General features: G+C 36.3%; 1 protein-coding gene across 3 annotated transcripts in view; it reads right to left on the bottom strand.

The window, feature by feature from the left end:
- Positions 1–16,093, bottom strand: part of Met (MET proto-oncogene, receptor tyrosine kinase) — a 112,114-nt gene that overhangs the window by 13,831 nt on the left and 82,190 nt on the right. For all 3 annotated transcript variants that reach the window (XM_048340107.1, XM_048340108.1, XM_048340109.1), the window contains 6 exons: positions 14,584–14,802; positions 8,470–8,616; positions 6,608–6,764; positions 6,277–6,417; positions 2,432–2,662; positions 340–420 (listed from right to left, as the gene is read on the bottom strand). In XM_048340107.1, the coding sequence (XP_048196064.1) occupies positions 340–420; positions 2,432–2,662; positions 6,277–6,417; positions 6,608–6,764; positions 8,470–8,616; positions 14,584–14,802 (976 nt within the window). The remainder of the gene's footprint in view (positions 1–339; positions 421–2,431; positions 2,663–6,276; positions 6,418–6,607; positions 6,765–8,469; positions 8,617–14,583; positions 14,803–16,093) is intronic.

Here is a 16,093-nt window from a genome sequence, read left to right as displayed (position 1 = left end):
TTACTACACTATGTGCCAGCATACTTCCAATAGTTTCCATAAATGTCATTTTCAAAACAAGTATTATAGGCCCAATGTAGTTAAATGATATTCAGTTCATCCAAGATCTCATTTATCCTACACCCTAACTGAAGAGATCTCTGAGGGAGGAAGGTAATTTCAGAGGGAATATCTTAACAAATGTTTAGATCAAACAGTTTTTGAGGATTAGACCCATAATAGAAGCAATAGCTTTTTTTTTCTATAAGGAAAAGTATTAGTTAACACTTTTGTTTTAAACTACTGATTATGTGACACACCACAAATTTAACCTTCATCATTTAATAAAGTGAAACTTACTATTCAAGGATTTCACTGCACAGTGAATTTTCTTGCCATCATTGTCTAACAAAGTCCCATGATAGACACAGCCAAAATGCCCTGTGTGAAAGAAGAAACTTGATTGTAGTTGTATAATGTGTAATCACTCAACAATTACTAGGCCCTTCATGACCTGCATCTCTCTTTTTTTCTATATAACAAAAAAATGCAGTGGGAGGGAAAGTGGGAGAAAACATGGGAGGGGGTAATCCCTCTGTACATCACCTTTACAATAAAATTTAAAATTAAAGATGTGGTTTTTTTATGTGTTGTTTTTGATACTTAGGTGAACTATATCAATGTATATATGGAGTGTGTGCATTTTTATATGTACATTTGTATGTGTGTATATACACATATATTTATATGCATTTGCCTCAATGGTATATTCCATATTATTATTTAATATAGAGCAGAACTTCAGCTGATATGACTATTATTAAAGGCTAGTATAACAAAATATTGAATACTAGAAATAATGAAAATAGAAAATGAAAGTATTTTAGGGATCAAATAATATTTTTAAACATGAAAATATTTAATAAAAGAAGCTCCCTATATTCCAGTAAATTGAAATGAGAAAATAATATTAACATTAGAAATAAGATTAGTATTATAAAAAAAGGATTTCCCGACCATTAGTCACTGGTTAATATGTAAGCCAGGTTGGCAGAAACCAAAAGGCAGTTGCTTAAATGCAACAAATTCACTGTGACTCATTTCATGCATTTCCCTCTGGCTTTAACCACATCATTTCCCCAATGGTAGCCTTTCATCCAGTGGCAATAATTCTTCCCTGAAGGTGCCAAATGTCTGGTAGCTGTGTAAGTCATTCAGTTAATTCTCTCAGCTAACCAAACATGCCTCAGTGCCTAGGATATGAGTGTCAGGCATTAACCTGCCCTCTTCCAACACAAAGATGAATAAAATAAAACTCATGGTTATAAGTGTCCTCATTCCCCTGAGACAAACATAAATAAATACTAGTTGATATTTCTAGATTGTTACTGATTATTACTTCACTAGAGAAATGATTACTATTTTAGCATCTTTCCTGATTTAAAAAAGTTGTAATTTTACATCAGATTCTACATACTTAGCAAGGCTACATACTAAAATTGGTGTAATTACTAGAATTTTTAGGCAGATAATACAACTATCTATCACTTTCATGTAAGGTATGGAAACAGGCTTGTGAACAGTGAAGCTTCTCTTAGAAAAGAAGCAGCTTGCTCAGGCTTAAACTCTGGAGTGTGAGATAGGGAATATGTGCACACAGCCACAGGAAAAGGAGAAGTCCTCCTGTTCGTGGAAGGCAAACAATTCCTTCCATCTCTACTGTATCAAGCTGGCAGATGCCTGCACAATCTCTTACAGTACATGTAGAATAAAAGGGAACAGAGGCCAGTTGTTATTAAGGATTAAAAAAAATTAGAAAGAGAGGGGAAAAAGAAGTGTGGAGTTCATTTCTTGGCTTCTGGTTAGTTTCTTTCCCTGCTAAATATTTCCTCATATATTGTTTATGCTAACTGTTATTCCTGTCTTGGCGGGCTTACTACAATATTCATTCCTCTCTCTATAAAGAAATTGGAGTGCATCGTGCAGATGATGTATGTCATTTCAGATTAGGGGAATGCTATAAATTCCCTGTCTCTTCATGCTGACCAGTGGTGTACAAACTGCTTTATAAACCAGGGATTCAAAGAGTTCAGCACTGCTCTTGGGATAAAGACAGACTATAGGGAGTTGTGGGAGAAAATGTTGGAACTTGAAAAGGAAGTAAATGATGCTTTTTATGAAACCACAGTTGCTAGTATGAGGAAGAGGAGAAAGTGGTGGATTTATTTCTAATATGTGTGGGAAGGAATCCAACTGCTTCCATGCAGAAGGGCAAGTCCTCGTGGATGTGGTCTGCAGCGCTGCATTTCTGCAGAACAGAAACCAAATGCACTCATTATCAGTGCTGTTGTAGTAACTGTCACCATTGTCTACATCCCTAATCTGCAAAGGCAGAAGATAAAATGCTTGCTGGAAAATGGTACTTAACCCAAAGCTGAATGGAAAGACTTACCTCTTCCTATGACTTCATTGAAATGCACTATCAGGCTGCTAGGCCCAATCACTACGTGCTGGACTGCTTGGACCAACTCTGGGTTTAGAGCACTGAGGTCAATGTGGACAGTATTTTGCAGTAGTGGACTGGATATATCAGCGTCCCCACTATTGAGGATGGGGGACAAGTCTGTCTGAAGATATTGCACTTGTCTGCAGGACCCATTCTGGGAGGAATTAGGAAATTGTTCTGCAAGATAAAGCAAATAGGAAACAACAGTGAAAACTCAACTGAGACTGCACAAACAAGATGAATCAATAGAAATGATGGTTATACTATTGTGATGAACCAGAAAGAACCTTTGCAAAGAAGCTGGTTTGTGAAAAATGTTAATAAGTTAGGAAAGGATACTGAGCATTTAGAAAATGTTCACAACCATTTTAGAAAATGTTTACAATTTTTCTTTTAAAGTAGATTAAGTGTCATCTTTGCAATCTTGCTTACCCTCAGTTTCTTTAGGTTTTTATTAATAAGCAAAAAGCCAAGCTTAACATTTAGTTATAAATATATTATATCCTTAAGATTGGAAAACAGCAAAGGTAGAGCCTAAACAATTGCCCAGTCTCACAACCACCCAGCTCAATGTAAGAAAATGAGAAAGACGAAGTTTGAGAGACTAGTATTTATTAACGGAAATAGTTATGCAAAACCCGTATGGATTCCAAGATAAGGAAAATATATATGGCAAAATAGACATAAGTATATATAGACCCAGTATCTTATATATAAAGTGCTTGAGACAAGAATTGGTTTAGATTTTTGGGTTATCACAGATGTTAGAGTTTTTGCACAGGCTTCCCTGGTTAAGTATCTCTGTTCTGAAATATAATTAATATATGGGTTGAGCCCATCTGGCCCCCACAACTAAAATCTGAAAAGTTCCAAAATCGAAAATATTTTGAGTACCAATGTGTTGCTCATGTTGGACTTTTTAAATATGTGTTTGTACTGACTTTGAATTCAGGGCCACTGTTACTTGCTTTCTTGCTCCCACCCGGTGCTCTAGCACTAGTGCCACGTCTCCAGGCCAGTATTTTACTGCTGATTAATTGGTGATGGAATCTTGCAAACTTTTCTGCTTACAATTGCTTGAAACCTGTTTTCCAGGTTTTTCCAACTCCTGATGTTTTAGATTTTAAAGAGTTCTGATCATAAAGTTTTGGGTTAAGGATGTTTAATCCATAGGGGTGTGTGTGTGTGTGTGTGTGTGTGTGTGTGTGTGTGTGTATGTGTGTATTTAAAGATATATAATGACTGTTTTTGAGGGCAGAAAAATTTTCACCTTCTGATGATGGCTGCACACTGAATGCTGTTGCTGGAGCAGGTTGCTCATGCTAGGTTCCTGTACCATCTCATTACATAGTTGGGGACATTTGGATAGGAATCAGTGTTCCTTGTAAACTGGTTTTTACAAGCAAAGCTCTATAAGAACTTCAGGAATGTTCTCTTGTTTAAAGGAGAAGTTCTCCCCTTTTATTTCATGGTTAAGGAAGTGGAATTTGGAGTCTTTCTTAATGGCCAATGAAGCAGAAAAGACTGAACAAACCACCTGGTTTGCCCTCTCTATTGGAATCTACACATGGCAGAGTGGGGAAGCATAACCATAAGAACTGACTGAAAGGTAAACTACAGTGGCAAGGTACTGAAGAGTGGCATATAACACAGAGAGGGACATGGAGGTTCCCTATTAGCATCAAGATATAATAGTTTGTTTGAAAATAAGAAAGAGAATTAGAAGTTGACGGAAGAAAGTTGATAGCACTTTCACTCCCCTAAGCATTTTTAATATTTTGTATAGTGGATAGTTTGGTTAACAATAGATACTTGGCTAGAACACTAAATCTCAAAAGTGGTGTCAGAAAATCTGTGAGAGTCACCTACAATCATAACAATGAACAGTAGCTGGAAATAAGATTCAACCTTACAGAAAGAATCTAGAACATCCAGGAGGCACCTGAATTGTTGGATAGGGAAAGGAAGAGAGAAATTAAATGCTTTCTTCTTTATTTCCTAAGGTCAGGGTCTCCAAACTTTCCTTGGAAGATTAAAAAATAAAATGAGCCTCTTTACAGTAGGAAGCTTATCTTCACTTCCCAAACATTTGCACCAGGAGTTCAGAGGTGCAAGAATTGATGAAAATCTTTTGTCTGAGACATGACAAAGGTCCTCTGGAAGGAAAATTCTATTCACCCCTTAGCTAAGTCCACAAAAAGGTACCAAGTTTAGATCACCAGTATGTGACAGTGAGGTACATGGGCCCCTATGGGAAAGACTATCAGGATGATCTACCAGTAAGGGAGAGCAAAGCTCTGCAGCTGCCTCCTGGTTAGGTTCTGCTGATACATTTCCTTCTTAATGACTCTCTCTTGCTTCATTCACTTTTCCATGAGCAAAATAGGTAAGAGGAAGAACTCATTTTTTAGGCATAGTAACAGAAGTTTGGTAAGGAATTTGAAAGATTGGGACAGCTGTTGCTTTTTAAAAGAATATTTGTGATTTTCCTTGTCTCAAGTTGGAATGACTAAATATGAATATAGACTACTGAAATTGGATCTAAATTTCAAAACAGTAGGCTAGGTTTCATTTGCTCATGTTTTTTTAAGGAATGGATTTCTGATGGCAAATGGGGTCATGTGACCAAAAACAATAAATCTCTCTAGAAATAAATAATCTTCAAAAATAATGAGGACACAATCATTAAAACATGTTTAAATGTTCAGTGCCTCATTACTCTTGTATGTGTTTGGATGAGCAACTTCTAACTTTCCAGTATCCAAAAATGTCTGTGACTCATTTTATTTGTCCAAAGGTAAATATTCAACTAGGGAAATGCTTGTACTTGACTCACGTCCTGTAACTTCTAAAGATAATGGAGCTGATACAATACAGACATGTTGCTTTGAGCAGGAGAGTTTTAAATAAAACAATGTGAACTGCTCTGGTGAACCTGACCAATGTTAGCCCTACTGTTTTGCGAAGCAAATGATGTTGGCCCCTCCTTCATTAATAGCATAATTGATAAGTTTTCTTGGAAAAGACTCGAACTATATTCAAGTCCTAGAATGTTATAGGTAAAGGGCTATCTGTGTTCACAGAGAATGCCTCAAAAGATTATTAATGGTTATTTCAAATGTGTGGGAGTCAATGATAAAAAACATAGCAGTTATGTATTTAAATAAAAATACATTTTGTAACTTATTTCTGAGTTGCTGAAAAGAACTTTCGAGTTCCTCAGCATCACATGTAGTAGTCCTTTGATCAAAAGGTTATAAAATTAATTTTTGTTTGTGGGGAGGGAGCTTATAGACAGTAAAATTATAATATAAACATGGATTCATTTTAAAGTAAGAGCCATGGGGCTGGGGATATGGCCTAGTGGCAAGAGTGCCTGCCTCATATACATGAGGCCCTGGGTTCGATTCCCCAGCACCACATATACAGAAAATGGCCAGAAGTGGCGCTGTGGCTCAAGTGGCAGAGTGCTAGCCTTGAGCAAAAAGAAGCCAGGGACAGTGCTCCAGGCCCTGGATCCAAGGCCCAGGACTGGCAAAAAAAAAAAAAAAATAAATAAATAAATAAATAAAAGCCCTGGAGAGAACAGGAATAGATGGAACATTCCTCAAAAAAAAAAAACAATAAAGTAAGAGCCATGCAATTCCATGGTCAATTAAAAACTTCCTTGGAGAGGCAAATGCTTTTCTGTTATTATAAAACTATATAAATGAAAAAGCAAAAACAACCAACAATGCCACAAATCATGGTGGTATATGTGTAGGTATTTCTCAGAACGGTCCGAAGTATACCTTCTGGAAACGTGGCTCGGTAGTCTACAGATGCATCGGAAACCATTTCTGTAGTTGGGCTTACACTTCGGGCACTTACAAGCCTATCCAAATGAGGAGTGTGGACTCTTGCATCATAGCGAACCAATTCACTGCCCAGATCTTGAAACAGAAAGAAAGAACTTGTTAAAGATTTGGCTATCACATTCCTAGTAGACTTTGATCCAGGGTCTAGAACTCAACATTTTTATGATTTCATACAAGAGAACCTGCATGAGTTTATGACAATATTAAACTATACTGGCTATATTCATAACTCAACTTCTTATGACAAATAATAACAAAAGCACACCTTTAATTTGCTTTCTCTTTTTCATCCACAGGAAAAGTCCGAGTACTAATAAGAGTATTATTGATATTGAGACAACACCAACAATCAATCCTGTGAAATTCTGGTCTGGTTGAACTATCACTTTTCCAAGGACAGTTGAAGAGATTGCTTGTTTCCACTAGAAATAACAGATAAAGAAAAGTCAGAGTTCAGCCATGAGAAGGTATACTATGCAGGTGGAATTAGAATTTCTCTGTCCCAAAGCCCACCCACCACTCATCATTCTGGACATGGAATGACTGCCTTCAGAGTAATCGGAGATTCCTGAAGTCAGATTTAGAATACAAATAATTAGGGAATACTGACACACAAGGTACTTCTATGACACTTAGCTGTTTATACCTGTACCTAGGTATTAGGGGCAGAAAGATAAATACAAAAAAGTCCCTGATCTTGAGGAACTGGGGTACTTTAGAGGGATATATAATGAATACAATAATAGCAAGATATTACTTCTGTCTCATGGCCCAGGATGGAATTACTTCTCATAAGAGACTAATAATCTCATAACTATGTGGCAGTAAAGTCTCTTAATATGTTCATTTGTTTTGACATATGGAAGAAATCTCTTGGATCCCTTCTAGGTCTAACATTTTTTTTGATATTTAGTACAATGTGGTTCATTCTGAAATTACAATTTTGATTCCGTCTCCAATTTTCATATGGTTTTGCACATTTTCTGCTTTCTAGTTTTTAGAAAGTTTCAGCAACAATTAAACAAAATATACATGGTGAAATATAATCGAAGGAAGGAAGTATCAACTCATGGCTACAATACTGATATATCTTGAAGACATTTTACTAAGTAAACTGAACCAAGTGCCAAATTACAAATATTGTATGATTCCACTTACATGAAATATCTAGAAGAGGAAAATTATGATCACATAGACAGATGGCAGATTAGAGGTTGCCAGGGGCTGGGGGAGAGAAGGGGATGTGGAGTTATTGCTTAGTAGTTACATGACTTCTGCTTGGGGAAATGAGAAAGATTTGGAATCAGACAGTGGTGATGGTTATGCAATACTATGAATGCAATTCATGCTACTGAATTGTTTATTTAAAGTGGTTAACTTGGCAAATCATATATATATAATTTATATATAAATATATAATATAATATATAATAATATAATTTATATATAAATATATAATATAATATATAATAATATAATTTATATATGTAATATAATATAATATATATGATTTGCCATGTTAACCACTTTAAATATAAATTATATATAATATATTATAATTACTATAATTTAAATAAATAATGTAATATTCCAAACCCGTTGAATTGCACTCTTTAAATGGGTAAATTGTATGGTATATGAATTGTATCACAATAAAGCTGCTACAAATAATGAAAAAATAATTCTGCTACTATAATACCTGGTTTAGCTGTCTAAATGACAGCAATTACTATAAAAGGTTTAATCCAGTGTATATGTCTTCATTTACTTATGGGATTCCATGCATGTGTGATCTAGGTATGAGCAGGTTACCCGGGGTCTGACCTCCTGGACTGGTGAGAGTCAGGGGAAGTGACATTCTTAGATGTGTCCCTGATTTCCTTTTTGGGCCAGTGTGAGTAGAAAGGCCTTCTAAACCTACCCAGCTAAGCTTGGAGAAGGCAATAATATTTAAAAAGAAAAAACCCAACAACTCACTATTTCTAAAATAACAGCTAGGAATTGAGGCTGAGCTGATGAGCCAAAGCCAACACACAAATGAGCTTTAATGATTTATTTTAAGCCTACAAGTGACATAATTACGCTGGCATCTTTATTTACATCATGAGAGGAATTCAGGAACCCCACCTCTATATTTAGCTCGCTGTTCAATTTCAGCAGGTCATTGGGGACTGTACATAAGACGGCTTCAGAATCTGAGTGTATCTTCTCACAGCTCTTATTTCCAACTTTTAACACTTCACCTTTAACTGCTTCAGGATCAATATCATTTCCCTAGAAGGAAAAAAAAGGAGGTTCTTTTAATACTTCACATTTCTTCCGGAATGCTCACAATTGTGAAGGAATATAATATACTATAAACACAGACTATGTTGTGAGCCAAAGCACGTAGTTTTATGATACTCATTACAATGAGAATTGGGAGGTCAAAAAGAACATTATGATTGCAGGGTGTTGGTTGGGAATTATAGCATAGACCTTCACATCAAATTGGATTTGAGAGGAAAAAGAAGGTGGTTTAACACTGATAGGTTGAAAGGCATAATATCCCTAATTATCCATTGCCTTTGGGGGGTTTCAGAGCTTGGCAAAAGGAAAGCAGTTTGGAGATTCCGTTGATGTACAGCCTAAAACTATCTAATACCATGATTCTCAACGTTGGCTTCACTTCTAGAATCACACTGAAAGTTGAAGAAATACAAATCCCTGAGTCCCATCCCCAGAGATGTGATGTAATTTCTCTATGTCAATACGTTTCTGTTCAGTTTGAGTTGGGCAATTTCTTTTCAACCTTGTTGCACATTTGCATCCTATACATAAACAAATTTATTTTCAAAGGATTTCCCATAAGATGCCAGATGCTTTCCATTAAGTTCTGAGAGCATGATTCTATTACTTTGAACAATTATATAGTTTGATAAGAATTTTTTAAAAATTATTCAATTTGACATGTTTATTACCATCAAGAATTTTTAAATTATCAGCACCTTATTAAAGAGACCTTAGCCTTGGGAATGACTTGCAAATACAAGTACAGTTTCTTATATCAATACTTAATGAGTATAGTTATTTATTAAACAGGCCATTACTTTGACAAGAGATCTATCAAAACCTATTACTATTTTTCTTATGGACAAAGAACAGCTAGTAATAACTACAGTCCTGTAACTTTGTTTTACAATCTTTTATAGTTAGCAAATCCCCACAGATTGGTAGGTCAGATATTATTCTGGGAAAAGGCGCAGGAAGAAGATACTTCTTTATAACATGAAGCTGGAGTCTGAGAAATAAAGTGAACATGAATAAACCCTATCCTTATGGTATTTCTAGAGGCAGTATGAGCAACCCATTGATTCAGGTCATCCATGCAGGGCAATTCAACATAGAAGCACATAAATCTAGAAGGTCACTTTGGGGCTTCAAATGACAACTTGTTGGGTAAGTTAGAGGAGGGTGAAGGGCCTTACTCACATATTGGAGGGAATTCAGACAATGACAGAGAGAAGAGATTAAAGAGCTGGAGCATTTGATTTATGAGAGAAGGACTAAAATGTGTCTTGCTTGCTCAGATAATAACTAAGACTGGGGGAAGGGATGATCACACGACATTTACATCTCTAGTTTTCATTCTTTTCAGCTTAGGATCTCCTTGGGTTCTTAAACAAAAGCAGATTTTTACAACTGCCCAACAAGGAGCGCATGAGAAGCACTGACTTAGGGAATAAATCACTAGCAGCTTTGTGTACTTCATTGTTGTAAAGATTAAGAAAAAAAAAGGTAACTGCCACAAAAATGATATGACAGCCAGAACTATAGGTGAAAAACTATAGGTACAGGCTACTTTGTGTTATTTAAAGTAAATTTAGCTTCATTGAGTTCTGGGAAAAATATATATGTTTAAGTCCTTTATGATTTACTTCTCACTATTGATGATCAGTTATCAACCATTATTAAACAGAAGAACACAATTACAAAATCAGCTCTGTTCTTCAGTCACTGAAACCACAAAAGACAAGCATTTAAACAAAACATGAAGCTGGAGTCTGATCTTTCATTCTTTACATACATAGAATTTTAATTATCCTGCAAAAACATCCCACTCTTAAGTATTATTGTCACTCCTGCTTTACATATGGAAAATGAAGGATCAGGGAGGACTAGATTATGAAGCAGATATAATTCTATTTGACACAAATTTACTTTGCATCTATTGTGTGTTAGATAGGTCTAGTTACAGAGAATGTAAGGATGAATACGAGTTTCTTTCTCAAACTGTAGTGTTAAAATGGATGCCAAGGGAAAGCTAAAGACTTTCATTGTCACCTCAAACTGTATCTTGTCACTTTCCTCTTTAACTCTGTCTAGGTGTGTAATGTTTCTAGTCAGGATTCAAGCCTGGAAATGCTGCATGTTTGAGATGGCAATAGAATAGATCAGATAGGAGTAGAAGGGAGAAGTATGAAAAATGATTTCCTAACAAAAAGGCTCCTGGAAGTTCTCATCTCTAGGTGGCCACAAGGTGACTCTAAGAGAGGTAGTGAGATCATCCAGTCTATTGAGATTTGCAGCAGCAAATCAGTGAGTTGGCAAAAATGGTGGTGGTAGTGGTAAGGCAAGGTTCACAATTCATCTAAGGCTATGAGCCCTTCTGCTTAGAATCCAGGCCAAAGGACCATGCTAGAAAGCATCAAAACTTAATTCCACAAGCCATCAATAGGCAACTGAAGAAAAACTTTGCTGAATATTTGGGAAAAGCTTGGTAGACCAAATTTAAGTTGCTTTCCTCACTGTCTCCTTGGAAGTTTCCACTCTACTTATTCAGAGAACTATATGAACCACAAATGCTATTCATTGGCCTGGGACACATTGTTTCATAGAAGGTCTATTAAAATGTGCCGCATTGAAGTGGCTCTGTGGCTCAAGTGGTAGAGTGGTAGAGTGGAAAGGAGCTCTGGGACCAGGTACTGTCCCAAGAGCTCAGGGACAGTACCTGGTCCCAGAGTTCAAGCCCAAGACTGGCAAAAAAAAAAAAAAAAAAAAAAAAAAAAAAAAAAAAAAAAAAAAGTGCAGCACAGGGTGAACTAGTTAGCAGCAAGTTATGAACACCATCAAACAAGAATACATCTTAGTGCTTAGCCAAATGGCCTCTGATGAAAGAACTCTTTCATCCTGTCTGGGATGAGAACCCAGGGAAGTTGTGGTTAGTTTGGAGTCTTCAGGCATATGAAAACTTAGCGAGACTTAGCACCTTCTGAGTAAAAGGTGAATGTAATGGTTCAGAATAATGTTTTGGGTACCTAGCCATTGATGCCTGACCTCTACCAGACCTCCCAAAAATCTGTTCTTGTGGCCACAAGGTCATACCTAAGTTTCTGTTTTCCCGCTCCCTGCTTTAGCTCATGTTCCCGTCCCTCTTTTCCTGTGTTAGCTGAATCTACCAGACTAGACATAGGAAACACATCTGATTACCACATACAACTACATGCTCCAGGATAAGACAACTAGCAGGGCAGTGCTAGGCAGTCCTTATTTTGACATTAAATATTGCAATTCTCTGGTTTTCACAAAATATGCTCATGTGCAAAAAATCAGATAAGATAATTGGTGGTAGGTTTTTTTTTTTCCTCCCAGAGTCCATTTTTGAATGTTTGTAAAAGTTTAGAGCTATTTTATTTAGTGAACCTGTAGACACTGACATACAATATGAGAGAACAGTTTCCTTATAGTGAAAAGTATTTGAAAGTTAATATGAATGTGAATATGAGAAGCATTGCAATTTACTGGAATTTGGCTTGAATGTGAGCCCTGTTTGTTGTTTCCTCTGAGGTGACCCCAAGACAAGTAATCTAATATTTCTAAACCTATTTATTTATCTTTAAGTGAGGATAATCATTACTGATCTCTTAACCTCATAGATCCACGGAGAACACAAATGCAATGATATATGCCATTTACCCATGTTAACTGTAAAATTCCTTATAAGTAGGAGCTCTTGTTGATAGGAGAATTGTGTACTGGGCTATGGGGGTATTCCCCCAAAAGATGTATATTTCTGATGAGTACTGTCTACAGCTGGTCCTGCTGCACTCAAAACCTTGGGGTCCTAACTCCAAGGTTATATCCTGGGGGTTTCTGAAGCACTGTGAGGAGTGCCTTGTTCTTGGCTCCTATTGTCTTCATAGTATTCTCCGGTCCCTAATTTGGGTGGCTCTTAAACCCATGGAAATAGTCATGGAGACCAACTGGTCATGGAGACAGCGCTCACAACTAGGGCTGGAAATGATCACAACCCCTCTTTTAGCCAAGAAACCTTTGCAGGTAAAGATGATTGAGAAGCATGAACTCTTGCTGGCAGTAAAGAGAAAATCTCACACTAAATTTACAATTCTCTCCATAACGCTTTTAGTGATGGAAGACAAATACACTTTACACTCATAGTTTGAATGATAATGGATCAAGCACCACATGAAATGAAAGGGCTGCCTCTCTTTTGATAAAAAAAAACACAAAAAAGAAAACACATGGCTTGTCCTCTTTTCTATTTTCATGCTTCATTTTCCTTTGTTTCTGCCCCCAGAGGCAGAGGTGTAGATGTGATCAACTTTAGAAATTGCTGAAGAGTTAAGTTGCTGTCAATGAGAGATAGGCCTCTGCACTTTTAGATTTCCTCTTACATTCACCGAAAATGAAATATGGGAAAAGAATAAATCATGATACCAAAACAACCACTCTAAACTCTGAAATGACAGGTGCTATTTACTTGTTAGAGAAAAGCAAAGGGTAGGGGAACTGCTTTATGCTAAAATCCAGGTAACAGCCTGGCCATGTTGGAAATAGCATTCTTTGGATGAGATGATTTCAAATCATGGTTTGTTTGTTTGGTTTTTTTTTTTTTGGTCCAACTATTTTGTATGCTGTAGAACAATAGGAATAATTTATAGAAGAATTTTTTCTTCTAAACAAAATGCTTAGATGGGTAAATAAAGAAACATTTATCTCTAATCCATTCATCACAGATAAACCAACAGAACAATAGTTTCCTTGGGTGTAAAACTATTTGCACATAAACCTCTGTTTTCACCAAGAAGCACCAAATGGAATCTTTAAAACAGCAAACACAGTCATTGTTGAAGGCAAAAGGTCACACTAGATTAGTTTTTATTCGGAGGGGAAAAAAGGAAGTGATAAAAGCTCTTTCTCCTTTTCTAAAACTAATTAAAGAAGCAGATGAAAGAACTTTGCTGTGGTAAACATGTTGTTCATTGAAGCAGGCCTCCATTTAATTTCATGCTGGGTTTGCTTAATTATTGTATAAATACAATGGGTGTGAATGTGTGCATGGGTTAGTTCATAGGTAAAAAGCAGAGAAAAGGTCCAAGGGAACATATTCTTTGGACAGAAATGGCCCATAGCAACTGATATTGTACCCAAACAAGGATGATGGGCTTATTCCATTGTGTTTATTCATATTCATACTCAGATTATCTTTCAGGAAAACAAAGCTGATTGTCTAAAGAAGAAACATGTTGCTGTTTGGAGAATAAATTGTTGAAGAATAACAATGTTTCTATTTCTAATGACTAGTACTGGATAATTGAAGTCTTAATCATTTTGTCTCTTATTAATATTTGATGTAGAAATGACTTAAGTGGCAGCAGACTTGTATTCTAGTCTTTGTTCTGCAATTCATGTGTTGGCTTAAATCACTTTGGCTGAGTTGCAATAGGCTGGTTTAAACAAGGTTATCTGTTATTACCCATGACATTATTTTTAGAGGCTAATGTGTTATTACGGTGGTAAAAAATTCAGATTCATTTATAAATCACCTTACAGATGACCATACTGACATGCAAAACCCCATGTATTGCAAGAAGGTACAGAACTACAGTTCATGCATTTACTTTCATGGCCATTGCTGTTTTGCCTAATGAGCATATTTAGGTAAAGCATACAGGGAATGCATAATATCATCAGGATAAAGTGTCACTTTGAGCTTCTTTAATAGATTTGTGTCCAGAATTTGCTATTTAAAAAATATATACACAAAAAAGGAGACTTAAATGCTCCATTAAAAACATCCCCACTTATCTTTTAGTTTTATGCCAAAAAGATTTGCTTTTCAGAGCTGGGGTATTTGCTGATGTAGATGATACATTGACCAAGCACAATGATTCTATTCATATTGCTATGAAGTTAATAGAGTTCAAGTTGATTTAAGAGAACATTTTAAGCTATTCTTACCTTAATTTCCAGTACATTTTCATTGCCCATTGAGATCATCACTGGCTTTTCAAAAGGCTTAAACACAGGATTATGTACATAAATGAGATCAAAGTTTTTGGAAAGGATCCCATCTAACATGAAAAAGGCTTTGGTCTTCAGGGGGAGTTGCAGATTCAGCTGCTGCAAGGAAGGAGTGGTGCAGCAGATGATCTCCAGATTAGAGCGGTGTTGACATGCCTGAGGACAACACAATTATCCTCTGTCAGAAGGACAGAACTTGACACGACCCATAGTAACTTCCATATTTTAAAGCTTCAGAAAATCACATATATAGCTATATAATTTACATTGTATATATAATATTGTGTATATAATATATATACTGTGTATATATGTAGTATAACAAAATATGGAGAGAAAAGTTTGCACTTAAGTTCATAATGTTCAAGACACATGATTTCTGGAAACATGACAGATACAAAGTTTTCGAAAGGACTCAATCTTCAAAGGAACATACATTTTCACTTGTTTGCAATAAAGTGTGGTGCTCTATCTTCAGCTGACCTTCACTCCATCATCTTACTTTCTCTAAGAAAACATGACAGTCACCGTGAATGACTGCTTTCTGGGGTTGTGATGCAGCTATGGCTGAGTGGGAGCTGGGCTTTGTGGGATTAGAAGTTCTTGGGTCAGATGTTAGTTTTAACTCCAGCCATGAGAATGGAAGCAGAGCCCTTACTCAGAAATTTGAATTTCCTCACTTAGGAATTAAGACTAAAATGTTATTCACAATGTAGTATGCTACATGGTAAAATGCTGTGTAAGTCACTATATGGTTAATGTTATAACTATGTTATTTTCTTCATGTGTGGTATCGGGTGCCAGTTTTTGTGCAGAATATTTTGCAGGGTTGGTCTCATTCTCCCCTTCGGCGCCCCCCCCCCCATGCCCGTGTGTGTGTGTGTGTGTGTGTGTGTGTGTGTGTTTGTGATGATAATCCTACAGATTGGTGCCATAAGTATCCTGTTAAAAATGAAGAAACTGAGCTTTGCAAACTAATTAGACTAGGTAAGATTCTGGAGAAACAGAGTAGGGTACATATGTCCTAATCCATTTAATCAGCATTCACTGTCTTAACCTCCATATTATACTTCTGAAAAAATTACGTTTTCTATATTGGTAAATATTTTCCCGTGCTCTATATTTTACAAAGGCTCTGCTATTATTATTTCATGCCCTTTCATCTCACATTTCAAACCTCCCCCTTTGAAATTATGATTTATGGAATTTTGGAAAATGTGGTTTCCTCTTTATTGTACTTAGGCTAAAACTAGCAATACACAGTGGCACATTTACGGTTAAATGGTTGCGTTTCTTCCCCCCCAAGGAAAAGACAAACAAGCAACAACATCCCTTAGATTTCCTTTTCTTTGACAAGCATACTTGGAGATAAAACAATTCCAAATGCCCACAATAGCAAATGGGTTCAGGATGTACATAAAAAGCACAAGCAGAATTTGGTGCTTGA

This window comes from Perognathus longimembris, chromosome 2, assembly GCF_023159225.1.
Source record: "Perognathus longimembris pacificus isolate PPM17 chromosome 2, ASM2315922v1, whole genome shotgun sequence".
Classification (NCBI taxonomy): domain Eukaryota; kingdom Metazoa; phylum Chordata; class Mammalia; order Rodentia; family Heteromyidae; genus Perognathus; species Perognathus longimembris.
This window is presented reverse-complemented; position numbering and strand designations above follow the sequence as displayed.